General features: G+C 35.1%; 1 protein-coding gene across 4 annotated transcripts in view; it reads right to left on the reverse strand.

Moving 5' to 3' along the window:
- The window catches only part of LOC149568156 (phosphatidylinositol/phosphatidylcholine transfer protein SFH1-like), a 196,171-nt gene that overhangs the window by 158,708 nt on the left and 16,733 nt on the right, over positions 1–20,730 (reverse strand). For 2 of the 4 annotated variants that reach the window (XM_089821159.1, XM_089821158.1), the window contains exons 3-5: positions 14,480–14,563; positions 14,321–14,374; positions 13,678–13,755 (exon numbers count right to left, since the gene is read on the reverse strand). In XM_089821159.1, the coding sequence (XP_089677285.1) occupies positions 13,678–13,755; positions 14,321–14,374; positions 14,480–14,563 (216 nt within the window). The remainder of the gene's footprint in view (positions 1–13,677; positions 13,756–14,320; positions 14,375–14,479; positions 14,564–20,730) is intronic. The other 2 variants (XM_089821160.1, XM_089821161.1) reach the window with 2 other exon arrangements.

Raw genomic sequence — 20,730 nt, forward strand, 5'->3', positions numbered from 1 at the left:
TGCCAAAATATTTCGTTTAGAATCCCGGATGGTTCTATCTCTAGGACTGTAATGCTTGGTACATTCCACGATTAACTCTGGATGCTGAAAAGAAGGAGGGAAACCAACTGCAACAAAAAGTCCACTTCTCACAATTTTTGTAGCCAGGTGTGTTGGGTGATAGTCGTTATATCCGAGCATTCTCCGGTTAAAATCTTTCAAATCAAGGCCGCCAAGACTTGTATCTCCAATTTCTGTCCACTTTGACATGATTTTGGATTCAGGATAGATCTCCTTTCATTCTTTATCAATTGTCCTCGCGTTTCTCCTGTTCCCCTGGGCTCTGCCATTTTCCTTTCCTGCAAAATAGAAAACATACATACATAAGACTATGCAAGGAAAGCATTAAAAACAACAGATATGACTTGTCCATAAGACAAAGATTTTGGATTTTCGCCAAAATTTCCATACTCCTTTCAAGATTAACTTTTTAACACTTTCGCGAGAAATATGAAATTCAACAACTCACTGCAAAGAAAAAATCCTTTCTGATAGGATTCAAAATCTTCTAACGTGAATTCCCAGAAAACTCCTCAACAATTTCAAAAAAATTCTCAAAAAAATCTGCTTCCTTGAACTCCTCAAATCTTACTCCTATTCTCGATCTGCTCTTCAAATTTCTGTGTGAGCCTGAATGAATGAGAGGGTTTCTTATAGAAATCATCCTTCAAAAAAGATGCCTTTAAAGCTGCAAACTAAAATTAGGCAACTGCTTTACTTAACCATTAAGGTTTCCATTTTTTGTGCCACTTGTCGCCTTTTTGCTACTTGATTCAAAAAGTTGCTATCTTTAATGCTCTTAACTTCATGATGAAGCTAAGTATTTCTATTTTGATTTTTTTTTAGTTTTATTAATTAAATATCAATTAAAAAAAATCAATATTTAATTAACTTCCATTTTTAAATGAAAAATCAAATTCATTTGCAACTTTTTTTTCCATTTTTATTTTCTTTGGATTATTATTAAAAAAAAATCAAATTAAATATTAGTAAACTAATATTTAATTTTTTAATGATAATATTTCTATGCCACACTAAAATTGTGCTCCATGATTCACGGGATCCGACTTTTCCCAAAATGGAGGATTTTTTCTTCACGATATTTCCTAAAAAAAACTGCGTTCCATGCTTAGGAGGTCGGGGTTTTCAAGGAATGAAGGATTTAATTTTTCCAAAACATTCCTCCACTTCCTGAAAACTGCGCTCCTTGCCTTAATAGGCCGAGGTTTTTGAGGATTGGAGGATTTCATCTTTTCTAAAACATTTCGCTCACTATCTTCAGGCTTGCGCTATCAATCCCGATATCTATCCTTGGATTGGAGATAAAAATTGCAATCCCTAATTCTGTGCTCGAGATTTACTGGAGCGGGCTTTTAGTGGAATGAAGGATTTTATCCTTTATGAAATGTTTCCATGACTCCTTCAAGTCTGCGCTCCACGCTTTATAGAAAGCGGAATTTTCAAGGAATGAAGGATTTATTTTTTTCATGACTTCTTTAAAACTGTGCTCTGTGCCTTAATGGAAAGCGGGATTCTTAAGGATTGGAGGATTTTATTTTTTCCATGACTTCTCTAAAACTGTGCTCTGCGGAAAAAGGAAAAAGCTGGCAAAATCCAAACAAAATGGTGGGGGTCCCAGGCATGGGCGTGGTGTGACCAGTGGTCACAACAATACCTTTCAACCTGTTCGCGAACACCTTGGATAGTATTTTATAGAGAGAATAGCACATATCTATAGGGCAGAAATTTTTCATTGTTTCACAGACTTGTTTCTTTGGGATAAGGGCTAAGATAGTGTTATTGATCTCATTGACAAATTTCCCTTTCTTTCTAAAATCTTTTGCAACCTTCCAAACATTTTCACCCATGAACTCTCAACATTATTGGTATATTATATCATATGATATTGTTAGAATAACTATTTTATAATAATTATATCACAATAATTATGCCACCAATATAATTATATTATCACAACCATTCATGTTATCTATGTAGGCCTCAAGGAATCAGGCCATAGATACAACAACATCAATACTCCTTAGCTAAGGAGGAATCCTTATTGTAACTTCTAGTTTGTCCTCCCAATGGTATCTTCAACACTCCCTCTTAGCTAGGGAGGAATCAATTTTAGATTATGTCATAATGAATAAGTAATGTAATTAGTTAATCAATGTCTCAAGTAATACAAAGCATTATTTGAGACATCATTATGAATTTGATATGTAAGTCTCCATAAGCTAACTTCAACACTCCCTCTTAGCTAGGGAGGCTTCCATTTTAGTTTATGTCATATGAATTTTATTATTATGGTTCACCATAAATATTGTAATGAATTTTAGGAATCCATTACTTCATGAGATATCAACCATCATTGTGATATTGTCATCTCACAATGAAGGTAACATTATACAAGTGTACAAGATATTCATTTCACAAGTACAAGATAATCACCACAGATTCTCTCCCATGATCTTGTCATTGCATCACACACATAACATCCACCATGAACCATATTAGAGGGTGGATTTACCATAGCTATTCCAGAGGGTGGAACAAGTGCTTTCACCTCAAACTTCCTTCCCACAAAGACGAATGCATTACAAGGTATTGTACCTCAAACTTATTCCTCACAAAGGACTTGTTAACAGTTTTCATGATGATGTAGCTCTCTAAGATAGACATCACCCTTTTGACCTCCTTGTCCAGGTCAAACTCCCTCTAAGACTGATACCAACCTTTTGAACTTCTCATCCTAGATTGCCTCCAATAGTTTGTCAAACTCCCTCTAAATATTGATTCCTCCTCTTGAAGAATTCGATCTACTTTAGAATAAGAGTTCTTCCAGTCTCCAAAATAACTAAATCTCATCTACAAAGCCAGGTTTCTATAATTGTTTGTAAAAAATGGCAATGTCATGCCCCAATGCATGTACTAATACAAAAATAGAATCAACAGCTTCCTAAGTTCATTGACAAGGGGAACATTATCAATGAACATTTGAGATCTCAATTGAGAGCCCAAGCACCCTCAACGTCCTTTAAGAAATATAGAGACCATGAGCATCGTCAAGAATCTTACCATCAACCTTATTGACAAAAAGAACAACCATCAGCAAATGTCTCATCAAACTCATAAGTCACCCTAATGACCAACAAGTCAATAACAATCCAAACAAAGTCATCATAAAGTATAACCAAATAATTGTGTTTCCAAGTCGTGCCATTAGAGAAACTTTTGCTTCCTCTAGACTCATAATTTTAGCTAGAATCAAGGTGTTGGTGGTGTCATCGCTCATGTCACCAAAAATTACTCGAAAAGCATATTTATGTTCATGCCATAACATACGAGTGTCCATGGGCCTCGAACTTCCCAACTCTCACCCTTCTAGTCAATAATATTGGCCTTTGGATCTTAACCGATATTCATATATATGATACATCATGCCAGTGCCACGTAATACAGTTTAGGTGGTAATTTACGCATTGGTTGCACAAATTGTTGATGTATCTATGTACTAGGATGTGCAAATGTATCAAGCAAAGTGACAGACACTGCTAATTCCATATCAACAATGTCATCATTAAGCAACAAATCCTTAACATAATTACATCCTTCAATTTGAACAAACTAAGAACATATCCGCATGATACCATATGTTCATCTACTAGTCACTAGGAGTGACAACGACACTCTTCCTCAGCACTATGATCGTCTACAAAATTCATGTCGATATCTACTACAAGACAAACATAATTGATATCATTTGTGGAAGGCGGCAATAGACATTACAAAAAAATGATTTCTGTTTGCAGAGACTACCTGATATCAACAACATGCATAACATATACGATAGTAGCCACAAAAGTCACACATCATCATCATGATAGCAAATGTTATTGGTTTGAACATCATAATTATTTCAATACTCCAAGTTATCATACACTCGCAAACAATTTGTCCGATTAGACCATAGTGACTAACATCAATTTGCATCGTCATCACAGACAATGGAGATAGCTAATAATCACTAACTAATGATAGAACTCCCCAATTTGAAACCAAGGCAGTTCTTGACATAAGATATTATTGATGAATGTCTACAAAAAAATTGATGCCTCTTTGAGTACGCCAGTCAATAGGAGTCAGTCGCCTAAAATAGAGATCTGACCACAAATGAAAATAGCTAGTATAAATGTTATTCAAGCTCTCTGACAATACAAGGCTGGTGTGGATAGATCTGTGACCATCAACAACCATCACAAAAGTTGTTTCCAACAAAGAATAAGCCATTGTTAATATTGCATCACCCATGAACCAACTAAGACAACTTTGATTGGATTCGCATTAGGTGAAACAGTTCACCAACTAAAGAGAAAAGATTGAATCTATCAATACCGCACCAGAAACTCAACCGACCACCCTGAGTTCTGGATAAAGAATGAATGGGGTCTTAAGGCAATACATGCTCTCATTACTAATAATTAAATCTGAGCTAATAGTGAGATTGATGCAAAAATAAATCACCTTAGCAATAGTGATCTATAATCTTTCCAATCATACATGCTCTAATACCATGCAGGTATTTTCTAATTGTATATTATTTTTAATCCAATCATCAAAGATGAAGAATTATTTCTTTCTTTATACTTATTGTTGGTGACCCTTACCAAGGGTCACCACTCTTTTCTTAATATATAATAATATGATATAACAGTTATATTATTATATAATATAATATAATAGCTTTAATATATTATATTATTATATAAAATTATCATTATTTATCACACTAATAATTATAATATCATATAATATAATTATTTTAATTATATAATTATGTTATATGATATATATGTTATCAATATAATTATATTATCATAATAATATAATTATATCATCACAACCACTTATGTTATCTATGTCGGCCTAAAAGAATATGGCCATAACTACAATGACATCAACACTACCACTTAGCTATCCTTCTTGATAACTCCTAGTTTGTTCTCTTGGCATTATTTTTAACACTCCCTCTTAGCTAGGGAGGAATCAATTTTAGATTGTCATAATGAATAATTAATGTATTAGTTAATCAATGTATGAATCTGATATGTAAGCCTCCCAAAGCTAACTTCAACAAAACGGACCTAATTGGATGATTAACAAAAAATAGAAGCCCCCTCTAAATATTTTTGAGCCCAAACCAAAAGCCGTAAATAATATCTAAAAGTGTCATGTGAATCCTATAAACCATCTAAGCTCATTGATAACATTAAATTACCACTGTGAGAAAATTGACACAAACCCAAAAAGTTAGTGACAACTACATTGCTAGAGAACCTGATATATGGGGACATCAAAATTTGCCTATGTAAGCATTTTCTCAAAAAGATTTAGTGTGACCATTGAGCTTTGAGGGAAGAATCAACCCCATTAATCGTTTTTTATGCAACTCTCATCATAGCCTGATTTTCCACAAGTCTACATAGGTCGTTCACATGACAATTTCATTGTGAATCATTATGGTTTCCTACACTTGCACAGAGTGTCCATATCTTCTGAAAACTTTGAGTCTATAATAAAAGTTGAGTTTTGTATGCAGCTCTCATCATAGCCTGATTTTCCACAAGTCTACATAGGTCATTTATAAGACAATTTCATTGTGAATTACTATGGTTTCCTACACTTGCACAGAGCATCCATATTTTCTGAAAACTTTGTGTCTATAATGAAAGTTGAATTCAACCACCACATTTTCTTAATGTTCTTACCAATGTAGTTTCCCATTTGTTTCTATTTCAGTTATTCTAAGAATTTTTTCACCTTAGAATTTTTTTATATCCCTCCTACAAACAATAGCAATCATCAATAAGAGGGGATTAATTCTTCAGTTCCATTTCAATTCGGCAAAATACTAATATTTGGCTTCAAAACAGAATCTACAAAAGCCACATGCTAAGGTTTGATGACCTCTATGAATTGCACACCAAAAAAGTTGGCAAGGGAAAAATAATTACAAACAATGCTTCATCAGTATAAAATTGTCTTTAATTATCAAGTAAATATTCCTCGTTTTCAAATTCCCTTCTTGTTTGTAATGTCTTCGTTTTTGGTAGGTCTATGCAATTGATGGAGTTAGCTCATCATAGCGACCCTCGTGAACTGGCAGGGTGTTTTGGGGGTACCAACTGTAGATTTACTACTTTTAGTAGGTCTATTTTTGGTAGCGCAATGGGTGGCTTTAGCAGTTGGTAGTTGCATTATTATAATAAAAATGACATTAAGAGATAGTTCTAAAAAGCGTGTTGGAAAGTTTCTAGTGTTGAGATCTTTTTGGAAACTTCCACAATTTCTGAGGTGCAGTTATTTTGGAAACTTTGGCCAACGAAAGATTATAAATGAGGGCTCATTGCATTAAGAAAGGCACGCTTGAATATACAATTGCTTTTGTTGCCTTTGTGGCTTTTCTGAGATTCTCATTTTCAAATCCCTTGCTGAGGTATAAGGGTTGGATTCTCAGCTGTGCATTGATTCCACAACTAAGGAATTGTGGATCAAGTTCTAAGTACTTTATCAGTTCTCCTTACTGTGCTCCATGTATCTAAGGAGAGAGTCTTCCTGTGGTGGGTTTGAAAGGATTTTTCCGAGGTCTTCATTTACAATTGTGCTGAGGGAAACAGTTGTAGAATTCCTCGACTATGTCAACTGTGGCTGGGAGATTCTGAGAGGGATCAGCTCTTAAACTGTGAAGTTTATAATTCTTTTCTGAGAGACCACATTGGTAGACGTTTAATTCTAGAAGTCTGTATTTTGGCAGATGTAACTGAGAGGGGATTGACGTTAGCATTATATTGGTCCTAATTTTGCCTTTACCCCTTGTGTTTGGTGTTGGAATGATTCTTGGGTGGCTAATGTACCTATGTTGGGGCCTGCGATTTATCTAGCAGCCGTGTTGGGGTGTTTAGGAGTCACGTGTCTGGAGCAGCTCCTTGCACGTTAACTACACTCGATTTCCTACATTACCGTGGACAGTCAGAGATCAGTCATTATGCCCAATCAATGTTCACGTGAGCAGACCAAGCACAACATTTAGATTAAAAGGGACCTACGGTTTATTAAGGTGTTACAAATTGAAGGAGGCAGATCAATTTCTAGTTCAAATCATTTGCACTTAATTATTAGAGCCCTTGGCATGAATGTGGAGCTAATGGAAGCCAAATTGCATTCCAAAATCTTACTCTAGCATTGTGCAATTCTGAGAATTATGACCAGGTTCTTTAATTTTCTCTTCTGATTATGTAAGCTAAATTAATAAATAAGTGGTAATTCAATTACTTTGGGTGGTAAATGCTGGTCATTTCTTTACAATTTCTTGCATCCAAAATTCAAACAAAAGAACTATAAAACTATATATATATATATATGGTTGTGAAAAATAATAGACATAAGTCTAGCTAGAATTAGAAATCATTTCCAATATTGGATATATCAATATAGAGTTGATTTGCGTCATTTACATCAGGACTAGTTGCATACTTGCCAAGGCTTAATAAAATGTCGAACCATCCAAATGATCTAAGAAATTGGTGAATTAGGAAATTGTTCATGTTATAGCCAAGTTCGGGTTTTTATAGTGGTATCAAAGCGGTTTCTTGCCAACCTGCAAAAATTGGGCTCAGTTATTATTAATGTTGACTTTGAGGATTTTCAGATTGATTTTGTGATTTGGTTACCAGCATTATGGATGGTGATAGAAGATTCATTCCAGGTAGATATTATACGCGCAGAGGGCGTACTTCTTCGCCTAGGGATGCAGTGGTAATGGGGGTAAGTGTGTGCGATGATATATCTACAGCTACTTTTGTGATAAATGTGTAACATCCCGTTTTCCCGGGTCTAAATTAACATCCAACGTACTCAAGGAATACAGTTACTACTTCGTTTCATAGGAAGATAGTTATATCATTCATGTTCATGTGAATAAGATTTACTGTTAAAAATAGTTAGACAAAATTTCTTGACTTAAAAACTTGAAGCACCATCAAATGTATTTATTACAGAAATTGAAAACTACATACCTTGGAAAACTAAGATTGAAATCCACTAGGGATACTTCTACAACCACCCAGGTTAGTCCACAAATACCTGTATAACAATACCACAAAAATGACTTCTATCCAATATTGTTAAACCAAAATCAAATGACAACTATCATTAAATACCATTATATAAAATTAGGGCATCACATACCACTGTATCAATTAGGGCATTGATTACCATCGGTTCATTTAGGGCTTCTGATACTGCTAACTCACTTAGGGCTTCCACAACCACGGATTCAATTAGGGCTTTCGATACCACTGATTCAAATAGGGCTTCCAATACTACGGATTTAAATAGGGCTTTCAATACCACGGTTTCAATTAGGGATTTCGATACCACTGTATCATTTAGGATTCCAATCATTTCTCAATCAATTAGGGCTTCAAATTCCTTTCCCTCCAATTATTTAACTGTGACAGTATCTCAAGATTAGAAATATGCTTATACTTCATATTCATATAAATGTAAGTAGTCCATGATTCTATCTCTTATCTAGTGTAAAATAATAGTAACAATGAAATAATTCAATTTAATCTTACCTCATAAATAAAAGTAATATTACCTGTTTCCGATAAACAATTGAATGCATAGCTTATCTCTGTCTAACGCACATCTGATATCTTGAGGAGAGGTGAAACATTGTCAGGGGATTAACCACCCAACCTTGGACCACATCTTTATCCCCACACAGTCTCTAACGAGAAAGGCCCTCCCTACCCGGAATAGGCAAAGGTCATCTTGCCATCTACTGGGCTTCCTAGTAATTAACTCACCATACGACTTGGCAGCAGGAGATCACATTAACAGGGATATGCATGAGCTATTAATTAATTCATATTAAAATGATAAACATTGAGTTATCATAACTGATTACTAATTCGTGTTACTACAGATTCCTCTTTTCACCTCGTCACCCTTTTTCTTGGCTACACAACCGGTTGGATCCCAGGTGTTAGGAATTCTCAAAACAACCGGTTCTGTCAATTATACATGCATCCAGCATTTCACAAATTATGATCACATAATTATGTTCTTTAAAGATCTCAAAATTGAATGTCTAATTAATTAATTCATAACTAATTCCTCTACCGTGTTCTTGCAGAATAACTCCACCTCCTCACCTTTTTATAGCATATTCACCGGTGAATCCTTGGTGATAGGAAATCTATAGAATTCTGATCTTGTTCGAAAAATTTAGAAAAAAAAGTTATGCATTGATGTGGATTTATGTATTCGATCAAGTATAATACAACAGTCAAATAAATTCACAAATAATATATTCTTAGGGATTCTCGATGAATGGTCTTATATACATTTAAAAATGCAAATGGCTTGTATTATAAATTGTTCTCTAATATTCGGCTATGTTTGGATACTCAATCAAAGAATAAATGATTTGAAAAACATATTTAAATTTATCCTCAGCTCTATCAATAAGTAGAAAACAACAAATAAGAAAGACGATACTATGAAACACAACCGCAATTAATATGTTCAGATAGATTCAATAATTCATGGTTATCAATGTATTTCCATCCTACATATACAGGGATGGTACTCGATTACGATTAAAGAACATCAATGATAAAAAAAGAGACTCTAAGAATTAAAAATCTATTTTAAGTCTACCTGATTCGGTCTTGTATTAGACCGGCATCAATATTGGCTCTCATGCAATCAAGACGTCCAGAACCTTAACAATAGTGTGTGGTGGCATTAGTGGTGTTGGAGTGCGTCCTTCTAAAAGCCATGATTGATGGGTGAAGACTGCATGAATTCTACATTTAAATGGCCTCCCGCATTGTCTCCTGGAATGACTTCAAATGACAATGAGCCCCCAAACTCTAACTTGCAAAGGGCGATGGGCAATGTACCACAATGAACTTGCATTCTCTGCATATTCTGGTAACTGATCCAAGCTCAACTTATGTTCCCCCAAAAACAATTGATCCCAATGCCGTTGAATTATCTCTCCTATTTCTTCATAACCAACCTCTCTCTCATCACGACTTCAGCCAAATTAACTATGTACGGCCAACTAATCGATTAGGAATGAATCCACCAAAAAGAAAGGAATGTTTTAAAGAAAACGAATATGAGTCCCTGTCTTCCCAACTTGCAAGTTAATTAAAAGATGATCAAAATTTGGAAGGAAGGAAAAAACGTATCCAAGAAAACTAATAATTGGGGTCTTTTAAAATATATCACACAGCTTCCATATAAGGGACGAACCATGACTATCCGGCTCCCATCGGTTATAAAGAAAGCCCCTCGAATTCCCAAGATGACTATACGAATACATCAAAAATTAAAATTTAAAGATGAGGAAGAGAAGTTGGAAAGATTAAAACTCAAATTGCCAAATGTTTAAATCAATTAATTATGCCAAGTTTTATCATTTAAAAGCAAATAATATTAAATTGAAAAGAATAGGGTTGGAAGATTATAATTCGAGAATTATAATAATTGAAATGTTATTATAATTCGAACATTATTAAAATCTTATAAGTACAAGCAACATTACTTTATTAATTATTAAATTATAATGGTGCCAAATCATTTATACATATATGAACATTTTATAAATATTAATTAAAATAATATGATGAAAGATAAATGAAAATCCTTTAAGATACGTTTTATATTTAACTAAATTAATTTAATTTAATTGTTAAATAACCCATGTGAGTCCCGCAGATGTATTCTATTTCAAATCATTAGGTCCTTTACCCGTCTACCCAGTAATGGTGATGCCCTGCCTAATTCTTTTCTGGCAATGCTTCCACCCCTTCAACATGATCCCTGCAAAGAATTTCTCAGTAATTTATTTATTTATTTAATCATAAATAATCATAACAGTTAACCTTTCATCTTAATTCCATGAATTCACGATTAACAATCAACTAACATGTCATCTTCACCTGAAATCATAACGACCAACTATCTTACCATTTCGCTAGATTATATCAAATTAAACTGCCAACTGACTTCATGTGAACCTCAACGGCTAAATTTCAAGCTAGGTCAAAAATTGGGATGTAACAAAATGATTCATTTAGTGAAGCACTTAGTAGTAGTACCTTAGATGTTCAGGTGTGTTGTTGATAGTACACATGTTATTGATTTTGAGGTTAACAATGATCACTCATCTAAGTGGAGTTGGGCTTAATTTACACCATCTACAGATACAATTCAGTTTCCTATAGTGGCAGTTGGTGGTGTTTCTATCTTTGTCGATTCTGATGAGGACATGGGCGTCGTGGATACAATGGAGGTGAGTGCATTTGTTGAGAGAAACAGAGAACCACATACTACACCTAGTTCTCTTGTGGCTTCATCTTTTACAAGGGTTACTAGAGATGATTAGGATTCTAGTGAGGAATGTAGTGAGGTATATTTTATGGGGAGTCTGTACTGCTTCAGATTTGTGCAGGAATCGTATGTTGTGCAGAGTTTGTTTGTACCTAAGTCCAATGATTGGCAAAAAGATTGGGTTAGTGCAAAGGACATACTGGGAGCTTCTATGGATCTGACTACAAGTGACACTTGGGCACAAGTATTCGGTGTTATATTGCAAGTCATGTTATTGGTTCTGTTGATAGTATTGGCATTTTGTCGGTTCAGTGAGGACAGGGACATCACTTGCTTCTTATGGGATCCCGGTGGAGGTTTTTGTATGATGTCAGATTACTTGAGGACAAGCAATCTTCGGGAAGGACTGTAATGTCCCCGTTTTAGTAGGTCTACGCAATTGATAAAGTTAGCTCATCATAGTGACCTTCGTGAGATGACAGGGTGTTTTGGGGGTCCCAGCTATAGATTTACTATTTTTAGTAGGTCTATTTTTGGCAGTGCAGGTGGCTTTAGCAGTTGGTCATCACCTGCAATTAATAAAGTAATAATTGCATGAGCTCTTATTTATCTATTAATCATTGAGTTGCATTATTATACTAATGGTATTAAGATATATTTCTAAAAAGTGTGTTGGAAAGTTTCTAGTGTTGAGTTCTTTTGGGAAACTTCCACAATTTTTGAGGTGGCGCTATTTTGGAAACTTTGGCCAGTGGAAGATTATAAATGAGAGCTCATTGCATTGGGAAAGGCACGCTTGAATATACAATTTCTTTTGTTACCTTTGTGGCTTTTCTGAGATTCTGATTTTCAAATCCCTTGCTGAGGTATAAGGGTTTGATTCTGAGCTGTGCATTGATTCCACAACTGAGGTATTGTGGATCAAGTTCTGAGTACTTTACCAATTCTCCTTACTGTGCTCACTGTATCTAAGGAGAGAGTCATCCTGTGGTGGGTTTGAAGAATTTTCCCGAGGTCTTCATTTACAATTGTGCTGAGAGAAACAATTGTAGAATCCCCCGACTGTGTCAACTGTGGCTGAGAGATTCTGATAGGGATCAGCTCTTGAATTGTGGAGTTTATATTTCTTTGCTGAGAGACCACATTGGTGGAAGTTTAATTCTGGAAGTCTGTATTCTGGCAGACGTAACTGAGAGGGGATTGACGGCAGCATTATATTGGTCCTGATTTTGCCTTTACTCCTTGCATTTGGTGTGGGAATGATTCTTGGGTGGCTAACATACCTTTGCTGGGGCCTGCAATTTATCTAGCAGCCATGTTGGGGAGGTTGGGAGGCATGTGTCTGCAGCAGTTCCTTGCACGTTAACTACACTCGGTTTCCTACATTACTGTGGACAGTCAGAGATCAGTCATAATGCCCAGTCAATGTTCACTTGAGCAGACCAAGCATGGCATTTAGATTAAAAGGGACCTCTGGTTTGTTGAGGTGTTACAAATTGAAGGAGGCAGATTGGTTTCCAGTTCAGATCATTTGCACTTAATTATTAGAGTGCTTGGCATGAATGTGGAGCTGATGGAAGCCAAATTGCATTCCAAAATCTTTCTCCAGCATTGTGCAATTCTGAGAATTATGACCAGGTTCTTTAATTTGCTCTTCTGATTATGTAAGCTCAATTAATAAATAAGTGGTAATTCAGTTACTTTGGGTGGTAAATGCTGGTCATTTCTTTACAATTTCTTGCATCCAAAATTCAAACAAAAGAACTATAAAATGATATATATATTCCACCTCTCAGTATTACTATTGCAAGTTGTGGGTTGTGAGGAATAACAGACAGAAGTCTAACTGGAATTATAAATCATTTCCAATATTGGATATAATCAGTATAGAGTTGATTGCATTAGTTACATCAGGACTGGTTGCATACTTGCCAAGGCTTAATAAAATGTCAAACCATCCAAATGATATAAGAAATTGGTGAATTAGGAAATTGTTCATGTTATAGCCAAGTTCGGGATTTTACATTGTCATGTTCCATTGTCACTGAGGAAGCTATGTTACATTCTTTATTACACCCTTGATTGTTTTTGACATTTCTTATCCTTCCTGAGTTTTCCCATTGCGTTTCATGTGTAGGACTAAGTGCATAAGCAATGGAAAAATGTTTAAAAACTTGAGAAATATGCATTAGAAAATAAAACTGGTCACTACAACTCTCTTACTCTTTTAGAATACCCTGTCATCCCAATGAGTTGTGATTCCCGAACAGCATTGTAGACTTCAATTGGTTCGATAGGTTTCTGCAATCAGTTTAGAGATATCACTAAATGAGAATAAAGTCCCATTATTTAATTCATCAATAACTATCACTATATCTCTGGCAATGCGAATTGGCACAATGATTTTCTGGCTCTAGTTTTCTTCAATGTTATTCATGTCTGCACCAAAACTCATTTTGTATTATGCATCAGATGATTCTCATATTACAATGTGGAGCTTCAAGATACTCAGAGCATAAGATGTTAGGGGTGAAACAAAACAAGTAGACTACTTACAATACATAACACTGAAATGATAGTTGGCAATAATCAGACAAAAAACCACAGATTAATAGTGTTGAAGTATTGATCTCAATAGCAAATGACCACAATAAGGAATCCATGTATAGGTGAAAAAACTGGAAGCTTATGATTTAGATGGTAAATGTATTTTCTACTAAATATCACAAATGTGCAGACCTTGGGATAAGTTAATCAGAGAGGTTGAGATTAATATTTGACAATGAAAAATTGTAAGTAATTATAAAAGTCATTAAATTGCACCCAAACAAAAATTCCAAAAACTAACAGGCAGTCAGATTTTTACCGCCAATATATTGTCAATGTCATTTTTAACTCTCCAATCTAGACAATCAAGCAACTGCAGAAGACAAAGATACATGGTATAAATGAAAAGGAAAATGATTTGTTTTGTTGTATAAGTAGAGAAACTTGAAGATCAATAGAGATTTCAGAAGCATCCCACCATTCTGTGTGCTTTATGAACATTTCCTTCACGTGCCTTCAAAAATCTCTCTAATGTTTCCTGTGGGTAACCTTGGTGAATGTTCTGCAATAGCATAGAAGACATCTAGCTACTTATCATTTGCATATACATATGTTTTTTATAAATATGATAATAACTTTCCAACAACCATGCTTTTGATTCAATGATGATGTTTCATTCATCATAAATTCTCAATGAAAAAGTTACATAATAAAATAGTGATTGCATCTGTAAACAAACCAAGAAACAGTTATTTGAGAAAACAAATTGAATGAATATTGAAAACTAAAACTACCTTTAATTGAGCTCTATTTGATCCATGGTAAATTTAGAGACATTAAGATCAATTTTTTACAAGACAAATGCATCCTAAATTATTTCAACCGAACAAAGGATCAGTTTAATAGCAGGGACAGAAGAGAAGTCTCTTTCTAAGAAAGATTGAAAATTTAACATTTAAGCATGTTCTCCATGAGCAAAAGACTCAAACTCTTTACGGGAAAGGTTGAATCCAAACTTCAATTAGAAATACAATCTCTTTAAAATGTCATAAATAGCCCAGAATGAGAGTAATAAGATGTTCATGAAAGATTACTTAATGTTTGATGTAATGTCCCCATTTTTGTCAGCATCAGAGTTTAAGAGATTAGCCAATTATTGTGATCATCGTACGCTAATTATCATGGATAGAGGATATTCTGAAGCATTGGCTTGGCTTGGGAGGGTCTTGTCTTCTCCACAATTCAGTAAGTTACAGGTTGGTCTTTGTTTGACTCAAATTGAACTTCATTTGGACTTAGTATTGTGTACTTACTATTTGTAGTAAGTCGGTGTTGATTGAGATGGACCTTTTCTATTCTTGGAAAGTGCTTTTGGTGACATGGAGAAATAATAGGCGTAACTCCTATTTCAAATGGCATATTTAAATAATGAGTATTTTGGGAGTTACTATATTTTTAGTGGCCAAATTATTATTAAATCATTAAATGGCTTATAGTAAATTTATAATTTAACTTTATAATCTCACTTAAGTTGAACGTTGAGACATCATTGGAAGGGGCCATTTACTTTATTTATTATATGCCTAAGCCAAGAATTAAATGTTATAGAGGGAAGTTGTGTTGGAAAGTTTTTGGAGTTGAGTTCTTTTGGGAAACTTTTGGCATTAAAGGATTATAAATATGAGCTCATGTCATTGGAAAAGGCGTCCAATTATTTAATTATCATATTTGCTTTTTGTTTTTGTGACATTCTTGAAGTTCTGATTTTTCATGCCCTTCCTGAAGTATAAGGGTTTGAGGCAGTGAGGTATTTGGAATCACTACTGATGTATAGTGATTTCATTTATACTGAATATTTTGTTACTTTTCCTCTACGGTTCTGACTGTGGCTGAGGAATTGAGTCTGCAAGAAGATTTAATTACTGCTGAAGAAAACTGAGGTGGTTCAGAAATCATTTACTGTTGTGATAATCCAATACTAGCCATGTTTTCTTGGGAAGGGTTTTTGTGCTTTGTTTTGGGCTTCCATTTCATTCTTCCTGTAGCAGCGTCAACATATTTCTGCACTGGAGAACATTTTATAAGGCCTGGGATCAGCTAGTAGGGTCTGCGTTTCTAATACTTGGGCATCTAGAAAGCCTGTGTTGAAGTTGGGAGAAACTGTGATCTGAAATAGAGGTCCTGCGTTTCATTTTGGAGGGTCACGTTAGCTGCAAATGACCATTATTTAAGCCTGTGATTAATCATGAAGGTCTGCAATTTCAATGCCATAGCCATCATTCGATATTTGTTTCTGCATTTTGGTGAGCAAGGACAGTGAATTCATCTAGGGATGTACATATGCTTTGGAGGCAATTAACTTACAGCTGATGGTGGTAGAACTACACTTACAGGTTCTTGTCATCATTTAAATCATTGTTGTTTATGATTTTTGTTAGCACATACGAATGAATTCTGGAATAAAGAATTGGCCATGTAAATATGGAATTGAAGAACAATAAATTGGCAAGACAAGTTGCTCTCGACTGTAGTTGAAAATTGATTAATTGCATTCCATTTGAAGTTGGCTGAGATGTGAACAGAACTTCTAATTATATTGGTTGACCATTCCATTGTTAGATCAGAACATTAACTTTTCTTTATTTACTTGAGTGTGGGAATTTGGAAAAATTACGAATCTACAAATATTTGTTAAATCATTTCAAATGTATGGACACTACCTACCAAGTGTTTGTTAAAATACCAAACATCTGATTTGAAAGGGAAATTGGCGAAAATTGGAGTTGTTTAAGTAGTAGCCAGGTCAGGGTTATTATAGTGGCATCAAAGTGGTTTCCTGCCAGCTTGCAGGAATTGAGATAAGAATTTTTTGATCAATGATTTGTTCAAGAGTTTGATAGCATTTGTTTGGTTTGGCATTCAATAGTTATGGATGGTGACAGGAGATTCATTCTGGGTAGACATTATACCGGCAGAGGGCGTACTTCACCACCTAGGGATGAAGAAACTGTGATACAGTTTGGTATTCTGAAACAGTTGAATATATTAGTAAATGAGTTGAATAAGAAAAAAGCGGATGACCCAATTGATTTCAAATCCAAGAATTGAACCGAGTGTGCTATTACTTTTTCAAAGAGTGACATGTAATGATATATAGTGGTGGCTACAAATGTGCGAGATATTTCTTATGAGACACCGCATGAGTTGGACACAATGGATGTGGAGTATACTAGGACTGTGCATTTGATGGTGATGTGGTGATAGTGGAGGTAGGAGCATGCGAGGATATTGTCATCTCAATAGCCATGTCATCTCAACAGCCACTTCTGTGTCAGTTGAGCCATCTACCGAGGAGTTTAGCCATATGCATGCGGTTGTGGATGTGTGCACTAATGATAGTACACATGTTATTGAGGTGAGTGATGTAGAGACAAAGTTATGTTATACTATTGATCAACACAGTGTTGATGTTCAATTTGCAGACAACCCTATGTTCGATATGGATTTGGCATTGTCTTATGACAATCCCCTTTTTGAGACTGATGTTGATCACTCACTTGAGTGGAGTTGGGCTTAGTTTTCACCATTTGAAGAATCAGTTCAGCTTTCTATTGTGGCAGTTGGTGATGTTCCTGCGTCCACATATTTTGACATGGCTACACCTATTGTTGATACAATTGGCATGAGTGTATATGGTTCTCCTATAGCTACGTCTTTTTTAAAGATTATTGGTGATCAAGATTCCAATCCAATATATATTATGTGGGTGCTGACCGGAAGAAGAGTATGACTAGATTTCCTATGGAATTGTCTTCTGGTGATATCCTAACTCCTACATCATCAGCACAAGTTTTGAGTGCTAGGTTGCAAGTTATGTTGTTGGTCCTAATGATGTTAATGGTATGCACTCGATTGAATGTTGACAAAGGTGTCACATACTTCTTCATTTAGGATCTAGTTAGAGGTTGGAGTTCACTATATTGCCGAATTGCTTGAGGACAAGCAATCTTGGGGAGGGAGGATTGTGATGTCCCCATTTTTGCTAGCATCGAAGTTTAAGAGATTAGCCTATTATTGTGATCCTCATGGGCTAATTATCGTCGATAGAGGATCTTATGAGGCATTGGCTTGGCTTGGGAGGGTCTTGTCTTCTCCAAAATTCAGTAAATTACATGTTGGTCTTCGTTTGGCTTAGATTGGCCTTCGTTTGGGCTTAGTTTTGTGTACTTACTATTTGTGGTAAGTCGGGTATTGATTGAGATGGACCCTTTCTATTTTTGGAAAATATTTTTGGTCACATGGAGAAATAATAGGTGTGGCTCCTATTTCAAATGGCATATTGAAATGACGAGTATTTTGGGAGTTAATTATATTTTTAGTGGCCAAATTTTTATTAAATCATTAAATGGCTTATAATAAAGTTATAATTTAACTTTATAATCTCACTTAAGTTGAGGGTTGACTCATCATTCTAAGGAGTCATTTATTTAATTAATTATAAGCCTAAGCCAAGTATTACATGTTATAAAGTGAAGTTGTGTTGGAAAGTTTTTGGATTTGAGTTCTTTTGGGAAACTTTTGGCAATAAAGGATTATAAATACGAACTCGTTTCATTGGAAACAGCATCCAATTATTTGATTAGCCTATTTGTTTATTGTTTTTGTGATATCCCTAAAGTTTTGAATTTTCATGCCCTTACTAAAGTAAGGGTTTGATATTGTGAGGTATTTGAAATCACTGCTGAAGTATAGTGATTTCATTTATTCTAAATATTTCGTTCATTGTCCTCTACAGTTCTGATTGTGGCTAAGGAATTGAGTCTAAATACAAGCTCATTTCATTGGAAAAGGCATCCAATTATTTGATTATCTTATATGCTTATTGTTTTTGTGATATTCCTGAAGTTTTGATTTTTCATGCCCTTACTGAAGTATAAGGGTTTGAGATTGTGAGGTATTTGAAATCACTGCTGAGGTATAGTGATTTCATTTATTCTAGATATTTCGTTCACTGTCCTCTACAATTTTGATTCTGGCTAAGGAATTGAGTCTGCAAGAAGATTTAATTACTGCTGAAGGAAACTGAGGTGGTTTGAAAAATATTTACTGTTGTGATAATCCAATACTAGCTGTGTTTTCTTGGGAATGGTTTATGTGCTTTGTTTGGGGCTGCCATTTCATTCTTCCTGTAGCAGCGTCTGACATATTTCTACACTCAAGAACATTTTATAAGGCCTGAAATCAGCTAGCAAGCTCTGTGTTTCTAATACTTGGGCATCTAGAGCAGAGTAACGTGAATCGCCGCGATTCAGGCGATTTGGTGATCCAACTAAGGCTGAGCGATATTTGGTGAATCAGTGAATTGGCTCGCCGATTTTTGGGGCAAAAATCGCATGAATCACCAAAATCGAGATTGATGCAAAAATCGCCATAAATCGCCATGAATCGGCACGTGAAATCAGCCATGGCTAGCATGAATTTGCAACTTAAAAACATAAAAATTAAAACACTTTTTTTATGTTTTATTGTGGCTTTCCTCTTTCTTATAACCCTAAAGGGCCTTCTAATTGTTTAGTATGAGAAGAAGAGAGGAAAAGTGAGAGAGAAGAAGAGAAAAGAGAAACCATAGGGTTGCAAACAGCAAGAAAGAAGAGCATCAAGGAGATCAAGAATTAGTTTGGGGAGGCCATAAGATTGCATTGGGAGCTTTAAGGAGCCAATAGCAACACTCCTCAACTCATTTGCAAGAGGTAAGTGTTGATTTTTTTTGTATGTTAGTTTATTTTTCATTCTTTTGTCAATTTTTTTAAGTTTTCATTTATAAATCTTAAATGTCTTTTAGTTTCTACATGTTTTTTTACTAAATTGCAAGGTGCAATCTTGCAAACCCTACAATTGGTTTTTATGACAAATTGCAAACATCTATGTGATTTTACATTGTACAATTTGCTCAAAAATAATGTAGGGTTTGCTGTTTTTTTTTTTAGTTTAAGTTTGTAATGGATTTTTCTTATTGTAGCAACCTTAGCTTTCATTTTCCATCATGCCTAAAAAGGATGACACTTGGATCTATACTGAAGAATTTACTGAAAGAACAAAATATCAAACAAAATGTTTTTTTTGTAAAGAAATAAACTCGAGTGGCATCTATAGATTCAAATATCATATTGCAGGCATACCTGGACATGATATTACCCCATGCACTAAACAAACTGCTGAGGCAAAAAGAAAATGTTATATGGCATTAGAGGCTTTGGAACAAGTGAAGTTAAATAAGAAAAGACAACTTGGACAGTTAGGTGCTATTGGCTCCCCATGCGCCCTCACCTGCATCCACATCCACATCCGCATCCGTAGGTTGCGTTGGAGAGGGTTCTTCTAGGCCTCCCTTTCGTCCTAGTGCTAGCGCTAGTGCTACTACTAGTCCTAGTGCTTGTCCTAGTGCTAGTCATTCTTATATTGAGCCTGGGCATATTATATTTCAGCCTAGAGTGCGGAAGTTCAGATTGGATAGTTACTTTGTGCCACGCACTACTCCTGGCTCACAACCCTCGCTTGAGAGCATGGGTAGTTTGAACAAGGAGATTCATGATGCTGCCAGAAAACAAATTTGCAAGTTTTGGTACTTTTGCAACATTCCATTTATTGCAGCAAGGTAATTATTTCTTTTTTATTTGCTCTTTTTTTTTAAATTTAATATTTCTACTTGTGTAATCGTAGATTCATATT

This window comes from Cupressus sempervirens, chromosome 3 (assembly GCF_028749045.1).
Source record: "Cupressus sempervirens isolate cs-2001-9-10 chromosome 3, ASM2874904v1, whole genome shotgun sequence".
NCBI classification, from domain to species: domain Eukaryota; kingdom Viridiplantae; phylum Streptophyta; class Pinopsida; order Cupressales; family Cupressaceae; genus Cupressus; species Cupressus sempervirens.